At 47.5% G+C, this 16,921-nt stretch overlaps 1 protein-coding gene, 1 long non-coding RNA gene and 1 pseudogene across 2 annotated transcripts in view; 1 reads left to right on the plus strand and 2 right to left on the minus strand.

Moving 5' to 3' along the window:
• Nucleotides 1-16,921, plus strand: part of LOC144165684 (guanylate cyclase 32E-like) — a 58,598-nt gene that overhangs the window by 18,692 nt on the left and 22,985 nt on the right. Inside the window, exons 6-7 of the mRNA XM_077695493.1 lie at nt 15,489-15,973; nt 16,602-16,612. Coding sequence (XP_077551619.1) covers nt 15,489-15,973; nt 16,602-16,612 — 496 coding nt within the window. The remainder of the gene's footprint in view (nt 1-15,488; nt 15,974-16,601; nt 16,613-16,921) is intronic.
• LOC144165700 (uncharacterized) lies at nt 1,605-7,673 on the minus strand. Its single transcript, XR_013321490.1, has 3 exons — nt 6,870-7,673; nt 5,270-5,543; nt 1,605-1,875 (listed from the first exon to the last, which is right to left on the minus strand). It is a non-coding gene; the product is annotated as an uncharacterized LOC144165700 (long non-coding RNA).
• Nucleotides 11,882-12,790, minus strand: LOC144165697 (baculoviral IAP repeat-containing protein 5 pseudogene; annotated as a pseudogene).

Consider the following 16,921-nt stretch of genomic DNA (forward strand, 5'->3'; position numbering starts at 1 on the left):
GTATGGTATTTTGTTGGTATTTTTAACGAATTAGGCCTGGCTTCTCAGACCGTTGCGGCAACTGCCGTAATAACTTTAAAGAATGACGTCATTCCACCTCTCAGCCCACCGAACTGCGTGATATGCCGTTTCTTTAAGTCCATAGATCACGATATGGCCTTTGCGTCAGTAGTCTGTAGTCTACTGTAGTAGTATGTAGTATTCAGTAGTCGGTAGTCTGAACATAGCCTTACGCGTTATGCCCCACACATTACGGCCAGCTACAACAGCTTCACTGTTAATAATGTTTCCCCTACATCAACCCTGCCCTCACACACCCCCGCCACTTTTGCATAGCTGGTTTTCCCCAACTTTTTTTTTCCCCCAACGCACGCTCGCTGTGAAGTTCGGAAGATACTTGGAGGCGTGTCCTGCGGTGTCCTCGTGCTCCTGTCGATCTGTGGATTTGCGGCGTACCGGTGAGTCGCGCTCGTACAGCCCGTCATCATCATCATCATGATCACCATCACCACCACCACCACCACCACCAACAACAACAACAACGGTGTTTGAAAACTTGAAAACTCTGTCGAACATGGGGCTGCTGGATTTCCCGCGAAATAACCCGCAACCTATGCAATGATACAGGCGCAGTATTTTTTGGTGCCAAAACGGATGGCAGTGACGAGCCAGTATCGTAGTGCACTGCTGCTGTCGTATAAAAGTATGTTTAACAAAACAAGATAGACAGATGAGAGCTCTTTGTTAGAGAGGAAAACACAGAGAGGACGCCAACAGAAGTTTGCCGTCATGCTACGCTGAGGAGAAGGGAAATGAAGTGTGACGTATTTGCACGATTCTAACGAGCACCTTTTTTCGCTAGAAATAGCCTTCAAATCTGTTTGCGCGTTATGATTGGGCTCAAAACCAAAATCGGCTTCAAAAGCGGCTGGCGGCAGCATCCCGAAATCCAAATCAACCCAGCATAAGCAATCCGTCAGCATCACAAGCGTAAATTTTTGCGTACCAATCCTGCCCATTCTCCAATGGCGACTACGAAGGTGAAGGCGCTTAGAATAGCAAACGCTTTCAATGAGTCCCGGCTACACATTCAATGTCGGAAAAATCTGGATTACGAAGGTGAAGGCGCTTAGAATAGCAAACGCTTTCAATGAGTCCCGGCTACACATTCAATGTCGGAAAAATCTGGATAAACAAGTTTATTGCACGAGAGATTTTTGCTGCCACAGTTGCATGCGTCAAGTGCCTTCTGCCTGGTTTTATGACTTGTACATCTGAGGGGTACAATCGGCGTCAGATTATTTTGGAGGATGCTATACGTACTACGTAACGAAGTCCCACCGGAAATTGCTATATGCACCCCAAGAGAAATCCCAACAGACATTCAGGCTGTTGGACCGACAGCCAATCCGGAAATTCGGCATATCGGTCTGTCGGTCTGATGGCACCCTGTTGGCCTGATGGCAGTCTGTCGGTCTGATGGCAGTCTGTTGGTCTGATGGCAGTCTGTCGGTCTGATGGCAGTCTGTCGGTCTGATGGCAGTCTGTCGGTCTGAATGCAGTCTGTCAGTCTGAATGCAGTCTGTCAGTCTGATGGCAGTCTGTCGGTCTGATGGCAGTCTGTTGGTGAAGCTATAGGTCCGATGACGAGATTGACTTAGGACACATGCTGTGAGGTGTGGAACTGGTTTACAAGTTTGGCAAGTATGTAGGCCTTTTAGCAAAATAAAAATAGAGAAGTTCATTTTGTGCTGCTCACTCATTTATTTGCGCTGCATGTCGCCGTGCTTTTGCGAAAGGTGCTTTCGCACCACCTTTAGCCTGGCTTCAGTGGGCTCCGCAGACGCAGCCTGGCCACATAGATCTGAAAAAGAGCTGTAGATAGAGAGAATTAAGGGTTCAATGACCTTGTGAACAAAAGACCATGTGGTAAAAGGGTAACAAATATTGCCAAACAGGTTGCCAGTAAAAAGCAACACTTTGGGGAATAAACTAATACCCTGTAGCATTTTTTCTTGCAAGCTAACTCATGCTGGGCCCGCAGCAAACCATTATTCATGAATGGCATTCAGGCACAATAGAGAGTTTTAGCAGTCCGTCGTTCTGTTGGTTACGTTGTTACAGGGTTGCCGGAACCGGTCTGCGCCTGCGCGCGCGGAAGGGCGAGGAGGCACGGACATGGCGAAGGCAGGCGTGCGGAACTCGATTGATTGATTGATTGATTGTAGGGTTTAACGCGACGACGCAACGCAGGCGATGAGGCGCGCCGTAGTGGAGGGCTCCGGATTAATTTTGACCACCTGGGGATCTTTAACGTGCGCCGAAATCTCGTACATACGGGCGTTTTTGCTTTTCGCCTCCATCAGAAAAGCGGCCGCCGCGGCCGGCGTGCGGAACTAATCCCCCCACTGTGAAGAATGCCTAAGTGCCCAGACGGGTCCCGGTAAACACGCTAGCTACGTACGTGACGGAACAGACGGACTGCTAAAACTCTCACATGTGAGACCATTTATTGTGCCAGAAGTTTCATATTAGGGGATGCTTGCTTTTGCGAAATTATGAGTTAGCTATGAGTTCTGATGCCAGATATCACATGCAATACCTTTCAGGGATGTGACCTCTGGTGTCAGGGCTGGTTTGGGCTTCGTTTTTGCATGGCCCTTGTTCACTACGTTCCGGTGCTACATTAATCTTCTGTGCAGATTGCCTGTTTCGCCAATGTACACTGATTTGCATTCGGCGCACGGAATCTAATAAACAACACCTGGAAGCTTGAAGCGTGAGAGGGGGTCTTTCACGCTGACAATGTCAGAACGTAGCTTGCTAGTGGGCACGTGCACGATGTGCACACTGTGTTTCTTGAAAATGCGTGCAAAAGCTTGATTGATGTGTAGGACGAGAATTGCAGCACGTTTTGACACAGGCCTTGTGGACGCTTCTGCCTGCTAATGCCAATGTGGATTCCTGCTATTCGCCCTCTTAGCTTCTTTTTGAATACAATGCTTTAGGCAGCCACAAGGACTGCATCCAAACGTGCAGTAATTACCTACGTCCCACACATCAGTGAAACTCCCGCACGCATTTTCAAGAAACGCAGTGCATAAATCGTGCATGTGCCCACTAGCAAGCTGCGTTCTGACATTGTCAGCGTGAAGGACCCCCTCTCACGTTCCAAGCTTCCGGGTGTTGTTTATTAGATTCCATGCGCTGAATGCAAATCAGTGTACATTGGCGAAACAGGCAATCTGCACAGAAGATTAACGCAGCACTGAAACGAAGTGAACAAGGGCCATGCGAAAACAAGTGCACTGGCAGAGCACCGTGAGAGGACGGGACACGTGGTCGCCTGGAACAAGGCGAAATTACTAACAACTGAGTGCAATCTATCTTCTCGATTACTGGTCGAGTCCCTCATCGTTCAGACGACGCCCAACATTATCGATATAATGGATGGCAATCCGCACCATATCTATGCAAACTTATTGCACTGCGTAATGCCAAATATATAGCTTCGTTTTCCACGACACATGCTCACCGTGAACAAGCACCAAACCGTTAAATGGGTTTTTTGACTTGGTCAGTGACCTACGTTTCATCATTGCAATAATGCTTTTACCTGCCTACACGGCATTTTGTCAAACACTGGACTACACTACATGAGCCATTGCCGTTCTTAACCTGCACCAGAGTATATAACCTTTCACTACTGCTATGAGATAGACCCATAAACGCACTTCAATATGGCCTTTATATTTAGCTCTTGGAAACATGCATAATTTCACCTTTATGTTGCACCTGCTACAGCAGCAGGTAATATTCCAAAAACATGAAGAAAGAAAAAAACGGTGGTTTAACACGCCAAAGCTACACTCGGGATATGGGGAGCACTGTAGGGGAAGGCTTCGCATTAATTTTGACCACCTGGGTATTTTTGTGCGGACCGAAATCTCAAAACACGGGCGTCTTAACGTGTTGCCTCCATCTGAAAAGCGGCCACACCAAGCGGTATCTAACCAACATTCGCCTCCACAGGACACCACCCTAGCCACTGCAGTCAGTTAAACATATGAAATAAAGCGAGCTTTGGAGTGCAAATGAAAATATTAATCACACATCTTATTTTACCAATTGATCTACCTTTTGAAATCCACCATGCAACCCCCCTCCCCTACCGGCCTACCAAAACACCTTTGTCTCAAGAGGTAACCAGGCTGTTGTTAATGAAGTAAGTATTTACAATTCGAGACTTGCAACCGTTAAAGTCATGCACTTTGTTTTAGAGATAAGCGACATTAGCCATCTGCAGCACCAGGAGTTAAAATTGTGTTAAGATCTGATTTAAAGCATTGACGGTAATAGTTGAAAGAAATTGTGTGATAAATTACAACATCATCTGCAAATAGACCTACATGGGAGGATATGCAACATGGAAGATAGACAGGACCAAGCAACCTGCCTGGGGGGACAACAAAGTGGCACGACCAAAAGTATACAGTTACAGTTATTAGGAGAAGTAAACTGCATTTGAGAAGAATGAAAATCTTTCGCTCAAGTGAGGACATTAGGGTGAAGTTTGAAAAGTAGTCTGTGGTGTGCAATGCGATTGAATGCTTTACAAAAATCGAGAAAAACTACCGCAGTTTGTAAGCCTGCGTCAATGGATCAATGTCGATCGTGAACAAATCCTGAAAGTTGTGTTTCTCAAGTAACCCTTGTGAAAACCGTGGTGATATTCGAATGTGATATTGTGATTTTATAAATAATTAGCCACCTGAGAGTGGATGAAACGCTCCCCGACCTTGCATATGGTGCTTGTTAGGGAAATTTAATGGTGAAGTACAGTCTCCTGATTTAAAGATTGGTGCTACCTCGACTATCTTCCAATTATTGAGAATAGTGCCTGTCATGAGAGACTGCGAAAAAAGCGCTGTCGGAATTCTACAGACTGCGGGATGTACTTTTCGGTATAGTATGATTATTACCAGTATGATCTGAAGTAGACCAGTTTTTGTTGCAAGTTCAAAACCATATCGAAAGATCCTAAATGTTTGCTTGGCTTGATTACATACGAATACTTGCTTCAAAGTCAGTCCAATTTCTCTTTTTGCCCTTTAGTCATCGGCCCCAGATTCTCTTCAATATCTCTGCTAAGCAATGACACACTCCAAACGCACAACACTGCTTCATGAAAATGTTTCAAATAATCAGAGGCCACAGCTCTGCTAACAGGTATACATCATGGCAGGTTCCACAACATGCAATAACTAACCTGAAAGTACATAATCGGTGGGTGCACCGGTATGGCAGCAGTGCCTGGACCGATGTGTCGAGCAAATGCGCTGGCTTCTGAACGGGTGGTCCAAGCGGCCAGATGATGGATGAAGGAATGACCATTCCTGGCAGCAAAGCGTGCAGAGCACCAACGAAAGGCCAGGCAGTACTTGGGTACAGCAGGTGCAGTGTCGGTTGGCCAAGGGAGGCCCTGGCAAAGCTTTTGAAACTGGATTGGAAGGCAGCCGACCCAGGACAGCCAGCAGCAGCACCTGCAGGTGCATAATCTGAGTGTGCTGACACTTGTTGAAATACAAGAAGAGCACACACAAAGCACGAATGCTTACATCAAGTAGATTTTTAATCGCTTAAAGACAGTAACCTCCAAGGCACTCATAAGAACAATCCCGGAACACCCCAAGTGAAATTTAGGTCACAGTAACATGGTATTTAATAGACCCGCAGGTACTGTGAGTGGGGTATGCATGATATATGCAAAGCTCACTGCTGAGCTAATTTGCATGGAACGCATGCTAGCAGCTAATCTGCATCCCTTGCTTTCAATAGGTTCTGGTGTGTGATAGTTGAGGCTCCTCCATTTCAATGTCTGACTTGTATCTGCACATTCAATTCTCAAATATAAATCGAGTTGAGTGAGTGCCTACAGCTTTCTTGTTAGTCTCTGTATGGCCTGCGGTTTTGCGAAAATGAGAACTTGCGAATTCGCTCAATTTTCTGCACTAATTTAAACATTAAATATGCCTCTGATATCAAGCCCCAGACTTCCCGAGAGCTACTCTGGCGGAATCGGCAGGCGCCTCGTAGGCGTTGTGAAATCTCCCCCACTACCCCGAGACAAATCTCTCCCACTACCCCGAGACTATGCTAGCTCCCTGCGAGGCCACATGCGCGCATTTCACCTTCAATTTGCACGTATGTGAATTCTATACCTCTATGAACTCTCAGACGGGCGTCGTCATATTCGTGCCGGACTCGTGAAGCTCGGCAACTTCAGGCGTCGTGAAATCGCCGCACTCGCTCGCTGGCGCGCGGCCCGAACTCTCACCGTTTCCTGCCCTTGCATACTATTTTCTCTCACTTGCACTTTGTAAATTCTCATTTGTTTAACTACACCTCCTGCGTCCTCATCTCTTGCCTGCTTTTCTTCCAGCACAACTCCGCCAGCACCCGGTCGACGCGTACGCTGTCGGGGTGCGTTGGCGAGCGATTTCACGACGCTGTGGCCGAGCGTCACGAGAACAGCACGCATATCGCGGCCCGAAGAGCGCAAGGTCGCAACGGCGGCAGCCGGTCTCGCGAGCGCAATAAATAGCTGCGAAGCGCAGTGCACGGAACCAGCCAAAGAATCAAGTGTACGCTTTCTTTTTTTTTTTTTAGCAGCCGTGTACTACAGCGCGAGCATCGTAGCCAAGGTCTAGCTTCAGCGTAAATAGATGCTGACTTCTGCGGAAACGGTGGACTGGGCGCGAAACAAGTATGCTAAATCACCTAGGCTCTCAGAGTAAATGAGATGGGGGTCTAGTGAAGCACTGAACTCGTTCCAACCAAATACAGAATAATAAAAAATGCGTACTTACCCTAGCAAAAACGATGTTTCCAACGTACAATTCTCCTTCACTGTCGTCTTCATCTCGCGGACACGAACAGGCAGCAGGCTTTGTTCGAACGCAATGTCATCCACTTTTGACGCGCACTATTTTATGCGGCGATGATCGGTCTTCCCGGGTCTCCATGTTCGACACACGCGTAGGTTGGAAGGGTAGACATCACCCATAAAGCTTTTATAACTATGATTTAAGCTTGAAATAGATAAAACTGAACCAGCAACCACCCGGCACAACACGCCATGAACGAACACACAAAAAGTGAGAGATAGTTGCCAGACTTCAATAGCAGCACCTTTATGTTTGACAGAAATTGTGTTAGTGCTGTAATATTGGTAACTATCTTTCTGATTTCAAAGTCTGAAAGGTGTTTATAACTTGAATTTGAGGTTTTTAAACGCAAAAGGGAATACACATATAGTAACTGACATATATACTGATATTGTAAAGAAGTTTCGACGTTTGTTTTGGTTTTGTTTTCACGGCGGGCTTCTCAAGGGAGAAGGGGCGAGACAACAAGCTACTTTGGGTTTAGGAAGAGGGTGGTAAATGTCGGCGTGATGGAAAGCAAGCAACAGGCGCTTACCCTGGTCTTAAAAAAAAGAGCTAATGAAATCCTCGCCCGGAAAAAAAAAAAAAAAAAAAGCGAGGTTCGACGAGGAATCGAACCACGGACCTTCAAAACAGTAAGCGGACGCGCTACCACTGAGCTATCCTGACAAGCGGTCGGGGCCCACCTAAGACAACTGTATACTTACGTAAGTTGTCAACGAATCTTGTCGTTTGTGTTTAGTTTATGCTGCATTTTTGAAATTCTGGCTGTCCTAACGCTTATTTCTCACACACCGATCTTGCAGACGAGGCCACATTGCTAGCGCTGCAAGCGATTGAGCCAAAGCTCCCTTATTAGCCTCAAGAAAAGCTATCGCAGGTCAACCCGACCTTTTCTGCGCAAGCCACGGTAGCCACGAATGAAATGGAATGTGCCGCTAGAATTCTGGCGTTGATAACGCTTGTTTGTTCGGCACCGTCTTGCAGACAAGCAACGTCGCGCTAATACTACAAGCGATGTCACTCCGGGCATGTCAGGCGCATCAAACCCGTCGTGTAAAACGACTGCTAACAGTGCGAAAAACTCTGAATTTGTAACAAGTGGGGATAATGCAAGGCAATATTAGATAGCGACCGAATCATGCAGTGGCGGCGACATAATAGGTACAGCAAACAGGTACCGTGGACGGCAGCGACGAGCGAAAAAGATTTTACAGGGGCCGCCCCGGGCGGCCTGCGCAAAAAAGGAAGATAGAACCCCTGCATACACCCCCTTGAAGAAAGCTGTTCAGCCGATTCAGTTTGTTCTTGACGAAGGGCAACCGAGGCTGCAAACAAACTATTGTGCTTGCCGTGGTATGAGCCAAAGCATATCTTGACATCGTTATGTTATCGTCCGTCTGACTGTTCATATTGAAGGGAAAAATCAGAACACAAACGTTGACGTTTAGCGTCTATGCCAGACAGACGCTGCTGTTTAGGCCCTAAAAACACCTTCAGGGCGTCTGTCGGTTCTGTCTGATGGCGCGCTCGCGCCGCTGATTACCAACAAGGCGTCTGTTGGCGTTCACTGATCGTGTTGGCGAGCCGGTAAACGCCATCACGGTTGAACTCCCTGTCGGAAGACTACGCTGTTGGGACGATAGAGTGCCGACAGAGCTTCTTATTGGCCCCACAAACGCCATCAAGGTTAAGCTCCCTGTTGGAAGACTAGGCTATTGGAACGATAGAGTGCCGACAGAATTTCTTATTGGCCCCACAGGCGTGCTGTCAGCCCAACAGGAAAGTCTTGTTGGACTTTTTGTCCGGGCACTACCGATATAGCGCTATCTATGAGGCGCTGTCAGAAACAGTTTCTTTTTATGTTGTCACTAGTGTCGCTGGATAAAGTTACAGAGTATCGGCACTCTTTTCTCCTATTGTTCCGTGCCGCCGCCATGATCATTTGTCAGTTCGCATCACGGGACATTTGTTTACACCGCGACGGTTCATGGCATAGAGATAATGCCGTTTTGATGTTTATGCGTTTTAGTCTGTCAACTCTGGAAGCCTTAGCTTCTGCTCCCTGCTCTGCGGCTGCGCGCGACTGACATCGTTCCGAACGCGAATCAAAGATAACGCGTGTAACGGCATTTCGGAGGCAGAAGTGCGTACGAAGATGCCGTTTCGCTGCATCTTTGGCAGTGTTGTTAACAAACCACCCGGTTGAAGTTAGCGCCGAGGACGTATAGGAACGGCAATCTTGCAACAGTGATAAACACCAAAATGGCCGCCGTTGCTGGCTTGCGTGCCTCAGTGGCGATACTCTGATACCTTATATAGTGACACTATACTCGGTGAAAACTTAAGAACGGCACCATGATGATGATGATCATGATTCCTATTGGTTTCCCCTTTGAAGCGGGGTGATGACATGTCATCTTACCAAAAAGGACTAATATAACCGTGTTTTACACTCTTGGTTTAATACTAGCGCTGCTTAGGGCAGGCACTAAAGCTTATTAGGCCCGAAATACTTTCTTTTCCCTGTTACAGGTGGTAACTGTCCTAGGCAATATTCCCCTCTCTGCTTTTCGTCCACCAGCATTCTAATCTTCTTTTCGTCCCCTCGACAGCCTTGACGTTGACTTCCTCTCTGATACCCTTAAATCCTAGGGCTTCTGAAAGCCCAATATTCCCTTCATGTAGATTTAGATGGATACCCTCACATTCTAACACTATGTGCGCATAGTTTCTGTTTCTTTTCCGCAGACCACACATACCCCATCATTTTGTGAATACTTCCTCACAAAACTCTTAGTTCGCAGGCAACCTGCTCTAGCCTCAAAAAGCAAAGCACTGCCCTGGGAATTATCGTAGAAAGTTTCCTTTCTGATGTTCATCTTCTCAGCCCTGTACATCTCTAACGACGTTTTAGCTTCCATTTTTTCCCTCCATTTATTCGTTTCAATCTGCCGTGCCTCTTTTTTGGTTACCTTGGCTGTTTTGGATTCCCCACTGTTCTTTCCGTATATCATCTTTAGCCTTCTAGTCTTTCTTAACCACTGCGTGTCCACGCTTTTCAAGTATAGGTACCTAAAAACCTTAGCTGCCCACCTTCGTTGATTCATTGCCCTCAACCTCATCTCAAAGCATATGTTACTCTGAGCTTCTCTAACTTCAAACGACGCCCAGCCCATATCTCCCTGAACTGCTTCGTTAGTTGTTTTTCCATGCGCGCCTAAGGCCAAACGTCCTACCGTTCTCTGGTTTACTTTAAGGCCTGATAGAACGTCTGATTTTAAGCAGAGTACAGCATTCGCAAACGTGAGACCCGGAACCATTACTCCTTTCCACATTCCTCTTACTACTTCATATTTGTTATACCCCCACAGAGCTCTATGCTTCATTATAGCTGCGTTTCGCTTTCCCTTAACCTTAAGTTGCTCCTCGTGAGTACTTAAGTAGTTATCCCCTTCGTTTATCCACACTCCCAAATATTTATATTCCTTCACTCTAGGTAATTCGCCTTGCTGGATAGACACTACGTCGGTGGTAGCGTCATTGAAAACCATTATTCCTGATTTTTCTGCAATGAAATTTAACCCGAGGACAGTGGCTTCCTGGCCGCAAATATTTATTAGCCGCTGCATATCAGTTTGGTTATCAGCTAAAAGAACAATGTCGTCTGCGTATAACATTCCCGGAATATGCTGTTGTACCACTTCGCCTTGCAGCATATGGGTTAGGCTAAACCCTACTCGACTTTCTTCCAGTTTCTTTTCTAACCCTGCCATGTAAAGCATGAACAGTATTGGGCTCAAAGGGCATCCCTGCTTCAGTCCCCGATGGATGTTGACCTGCTGGGCGCATTTCTGTCCTTCCCAAGTAAGGTGCACTCTATTGTCTTTATAGATTGCTATAAGGAACTGTACTAACTCGTCGGACCCCTAACCAGAAGTGGCCGCTGTGCCTTATCACCGTAGCCGGATGTTTCTCCGCGCGGCGCAAGTAGGGCGTTACTGGGAATATTTTGAACACGGCGTGAGCTGTTCCTGTGATTTTTTGGACTTAATATGCTTATAAACGACTCCAGTGACGACAAACAAACTGCGTGGTACAAGGCAGACGATATCACGCATTCATAGCAAACCCCTTTGAAAACGCGCGCGCACTGACGTCACGGGTCCGGCGCTTTGGCGGAGTGATACACTACATGAGGTGGTGCCGTTCTTGAGTTGTAACCGAGTATAGTTGTCCTTTGCCACGAGCTTGGTGGCGGGCTGACGGGGCCCTCCGTACGCACTGCACCGTACTTAGTTTCCGTCAGGACAATGTTTTCGCTGTAGACTTGGGCGTGAAATGCAGTATGGCTGTCCACGTGACCGTTTACGACGCCTTTGAGCTTCCAATCGAGGCAGAAATCCGACCGCGTGTTTTTTTTTTTTTTTTTACTCTCGACTTTTCTGCAAGCAAGTATAAAGTTAGAGCCCCCACGCTCTAAATAATATGGGTTTAGCACGGTTGAATACGCGGGCTGGCCGGCCAGCTTCTCAACTAGAGTCAGAAAAAGTAACTCTACGTAAATAATACTCCACGGTGGCTTTATCCGCCTTAATAAAATTTCTCAGGCGCCAGATTACTCAGAGCCCGCATGGGCTCTCATGTTTCGGGTTCGATTCCCGGAAGCCGAGGTTGCGTTTACATTATGCTTGAGGCGAAAAAACTACTTTGTGTACGCAATGGTCCGGGTTAAAAATATAACTGCAAATCGAATACCAACAACGATTTGCGAAGTATTCAAAGTTTCTAATGTTTACAGGCCTTGAGATATACTGTCTGGTCTGTTCAGTATAAGCGTGTATCGAATTTCAAGATATCAGTTGTTGACCTGTGTCTTGAGCTATTGTGTAACCCGTTAAAGAAATTAAAAAAAAAGAATGGTTCGACACAGCTTGAGTTTTTCAAACTTTTTATTGTAAACACCTGCGATTTCTGATTGATTGTAGGGTTTGACGCGCCGACGCGACGCAAACAATGAGGCGCGCCGGAGGGGAGGGCTCCGGATTAATTTTGACCACCTGACCTCCGATTTCTGCAGAAGCAAGAGAGTAATTAAAAAGTGGCAGCGACATGAAAGCGGCGAAGTTCCAACGGTAGGTCACGAAAAGCACGCAAGACAAAAAGGTCGATCTTTAGACGGCGTCCGCTAGCGTCACTAAATAAAAACTGAATAAAAGACCCTAGAGCCACTGAACAAGCGTAGCTTAGGGTTCGTTGTGCGTGGCCATCAGCGCACGCTCCTCCGCACCTCGTCCAGTTCGTGCCTCACCTCACGCAGCGATCTCTGCATTTGAGTCTCACACACTTCGTACAGCTTGCGTGCTCTGTTCTTGGCGCGCTCGCGCTCCAGCTTCATGTAATCGAGGCGCGTCATGTCGCACTCCTTCTTGCCCAGTTGAACGAAGGCGCAGCCGGTGGAACGCGAGTGCTCCTCGACCGGGTCGTCGTCGGGCGCCCAGCCGTCCATTCCCTTGAAGCACACGTAGCAGCGGGCGAGGTCCGGCTCGTTCTCGCTCGGGCAGTGGTAGAAGCCTGCCTCCGCCATCTTTTCCGGCGTGCACTTGCAGTTGCCCGTCAAGGGCCACTGCGCAAAAGACGCCAGTCGGTTTTCCTGCAGGTCCATGGCGAGGTCGGTTCGATGCAGCAGGACGGTGTTGAGGGTCAGGTCGACGGCCATGGCGCAGGATGCGCAGGGTAGATGGACTGGTTGATGTGCAGGGTAGAGGAAACGCCGCCGGCACTACCACGAAACTTAAACGTACCCAAGACGACTGCACGCAACGACCACGGAGCAAGAACATATATAGGCGGGGAAACGCCCCCAATTCGGCAAGCGCGGACGAGCGATCAGATAATGTCACACTGATAACCAAGGCCGACTGCAAACCTTCGCAGCTGTGACGGCGAAGGAGAGGGCAGAGGCACCTGACGGACGAAATGACAGCGGCGAGAAATTCATTCCGTGGCTGCGCAGTGAAATGCCTATCGCGGCGGCGGCTGCGCGGGTTTCGCTAGGAACAAAAGAGTCGAGAACGGGTCCAGTTGGAAGAGATTCATTGCGGTGAAACAGCGCGCAAAACCGGGACACAACAAAAGAAGACGACACGAGCCGTTGATAGCCAGTTGATAGTCAGCGCTCGGGTTGTTGTCTTCTCTGGTGTCCCGGTTTTGCGCGCTGTTTCACCGCAATGATCGCTGGGAAGTATCGTTCCCTCCCCTGCCTTGTTCTTGATCCGTGGCAACCACGGAAGCGCCACGTGGCTTCGGCGGCGAACAAAACACGAAATTTACTTGAATATGGAGAAATTAACCACTGCATGCTCTTCGGGTACTGTTGGGTACAGACGGAAAAAGGCGCACGTGCGCCTTTATCTCATACGTGTTTGTTCCTCCTCAACTCGAGCTGTTCGATTAAGTTGGCTTTTCCGCATGGCGTTTGAGCTGTGCAAAAAAGCCACACAGGGTTAAACTTGTAAGAAACATCTCTGATGTAAAACACCTCATCCATGTTTTAATTAATGCTTAAGGCACTATAATTAACGCTTAAGGCACATTTGTCCGCAACGCGATCTTTAACCGTTTTACACCCCTCCTCCAACCCTGCTTTTCTTTATAGCTTTCCTCCTGCTCAGAGACGGCCTTTTCACTGTATTTTCTAGTTTATAAATGTAACATAGAATGCGCGGCTGCAGCAGCTCGGATAAACTAGATTATGACAAGAATGAGAAGATGGGCGTCGCTTCCACAGATCATTTTTTTATCATTCGTGACGTGGAATTGCCAAGGTGAGCCTCTGGAGCTTGGTGAGAAACTGCTTCAATGCACAAAACAAACCGTTATAAACCAAAAGCATTGCATCAGCAGCATAGCCTGTGACATTATGCAGCTGAAAGAATGCCATATAAAAGATATGAATGAATGAAAAAAAGGAAAGGAAGGTCCACCGGCAGGCGTAATCTGTCATACCTGCTTAATTCCCATGTCTACATATTGAAATCGCCTTTCCTGCCAAAAAAGCAGGGCAGGAGGAGGAGTGTAAAACGCTTAAAGGTCGCATCGCGAAAGAAAGTGCCATAAGTTCTTAAGCGTTACTTGAACACCATGGGTGAGGTGCTTTACATCAAAAGTGTTTCGTACAAGCATAGGCGGAGAGTTTTCATTTTCCCTGGGGGCGGGGGCTCGGCCCCCCCACTTGCAGCCCATAATGATGATGATGAAATGTACCCATAATTATCATGTACACATACATACATACATACCTACATACACACACACACATACATACATACATACATACATACATACATACATACATACATACATGCATACATACATACATACATGCATACATACATACATACATTCATACATACATACATACATACATACATACATACATACATACATACATACATACATACATACATACATACATACATACATACATACATACATACATACATACATACATACATACATACATACTTTTAGTGCCCTTCTAGTGCGCTGCGCTTGTCCTTCGAATGAAGAAACGTATTCGAAGGAAGCAACGTAAAGTATCAAAGTAAGCCGTCCACGTCTGTACCAATTCAATGGTGCAGTAAGCCTTTAGCCCCAATAAAATGTTAAGTGAAAACGTAGAGGCAACTCTAAAGAAATGTTAACTGGTATTATGGCCCTTGTATGGCACTTGGTGGAGGAGGGGGGGAAACACTGGAGGGGGCTCGGGCCCCCGAGCCCCCCCCCGTAGTCTGCGCCTGTGCTTACACGTTTAACCCTGTGTGGCTTTTTTGCACAGCTCAAACGCCATGCGGAAAAGCCAACTTAATCGAACAGCTCGAGTTGAGGAGGAACAAACACGTACGAGATAAAGGCGCACGTGCGCCTTTTTCCGTCTGTACCCAACAGTACCCGAAGAGCATGCAGTGGTTAATTTCTCCATATTCAAGTAAATTTCGTGTTTTGTTCGCCGCCGAAGCCACGTGGCGCTTCCGTGGTGGCCACGGATCAAGAACAAGGCAGGGGAGGGAACGATACTTCCCAGCGATCATTGCGGTGAAACAGCGCGCAAAACCGGGACACCAGAGAAGACAACAACCCGAGCGCTGACTATCAACTGGCTATCAACGGCTCGTGTCGTCTTCTTTTGTTGTGTCCCGGTTTTGCGCGCTGTTTCACCGCAATGAATCTCTTCCAACTGGACCCGTTCTCGACTCTTTTGTTCCTAGCGAAACCCGCGCAGCCGCCGCCGCGATAGGCATTTCACTGCGCAGCCACGGATTGAATTTTTTGCCGCTGTCATTTCGTCCGTCAGGTGCCTCTGCCCTCTCCTTCGCCGTCACAGCTGCGAAGGTTTGCAGTCGGCCTTGGTTATCAGTGTGACATTATCTGATCGCTCGCCCGCGCTTGCCGAAATGGGGGCGTTTCCCCGCCTATATATGTTCTTGCTCCGTGGTCGTTGCGTGCAGTCGTCTTGGGTACGTTTAAGTTTCGTGGTAGTGCCGGCGGCGTTTCCTCTACCCTGGGCATCCTGCGCCATGGCCGTCGACCTGACCCTCAACACCGTCCTGCTGCATCGAACCGACCTCGCCATGGACCTGCAGGAAAACCGACTGGCGTCTTTTGCGCAGTGGCCATTGACGGGCAACATCAAGTGCACGCCGGAAAAGATGGCGGAGGCAGGCTTCTACCACTGCCCGACCGAGAACGAGCCGGACCTCGCACGCTGCTACGTGTGCTTCAAGGAAATGGTCCGCTGGGAGCCCGACGACGACCCTCTCGAGCAGCACTCGCGTTCCACCGGCTCTGCCCTCGTTCAACGCTGCGCCTTCGTTCAACTGGGCAAGAAGGAGCGCGACATGACGCGCCTCGATTACATGACGCTGCAGTTCGAGCGCGCCATGAACAGAACACGCAAGCTGTACGAAGTGTGTGAAGCTGAAATCAAGAGACAGCTGCGTGAGGTGAGGCACGAAATGGACGAGGTGCGGGGGAACGTGCTCTGATGGCCGCGCACAACGAACCCTAAGCTACGCTTGTTCAGTGGCTCTAGGGTCTTTTATTCAGTTTTATCTAGTGACGCTAACGGACCAATGACATTTCAGTGTTGCGTGCTTTTCGTGACCTACCGTTGGAACTTCGCCGCTTTCATGTCACTGGCTACTTTATAATTAATCTCTTGTTTCTGCCGAAATTGCGCGTGTTTACAATAAAAAGTTGGACAAACTCGAACTGTCTATTCAGTTTGAATTGTGGTATGTTGCCCACCTTCTGGGCAACAGCTATTACCATGCCACATAAGATGCCCGTTATTGTGCTCAAGTATGTGGCCTCTTAGGCGGTCACATGCTGATAATATAGTTCCGTGTTATCTTCATTCACTCATGCAACTCGTCCGTGCTCGTGATGAGCATGCAGAGTCTGATGCTTAGCATAATAAAAATCGGAACATGGCTACTCAGTTGGACTTAGAATATGTCTACTCGTCAATGCCTAAATAAATAATCAAACCGTTAACTTAAAACAAGCTGAAAGAAAAAAAGCACCCCTCCCCCCACCGTAAAATAAAAAGAAGACAAGATGACTCGGGTAACTGTTTTACATGGTTTGCAGGTTATTCAAAAGTAAGTTTGAATGCAAAAGGTCGAAGACAGGCTGTTGTTTCTAACACTTGCAAGAAGACATCAACAATGGTATTGTTTTACAATATAAAGTGAGTTTTTATTACACCACGTCCTCAGCTTTAGTTGGTGTTGTCCTTTCTGGGTTACCTGCAAAACCACAGCACAAAAAATATACAGGGCAAAGCTCGGTACTTTTCTTCTGTTTATTTTCATTTTGTGTCAATTTTTTTTTGTCCTATGGCACATTTTAATTTTCGTAATCAACTTTCCTGAAAAACTTATTGAGCACAATTTTCTATACCAGGCATT

This window comes from Haemaphysalis longicornis, unplaced genomic scaffold (assembly GCF_048455015.1).
Source record: "Haemaphysalis longicornis isolate Haplotype H1 unplaced genomic scaffold, Haemaphysalis longicornis Haplotype H1 scaffold_147, whole genome shotgun sequence".
Classification (NCBI taxonomy): Eukaryota; Metazoa; Arthropoda; class Arachnida; order Ixodida; family Ixodidae; genus Haemaphysalis; species Haemaphysalis longicornis.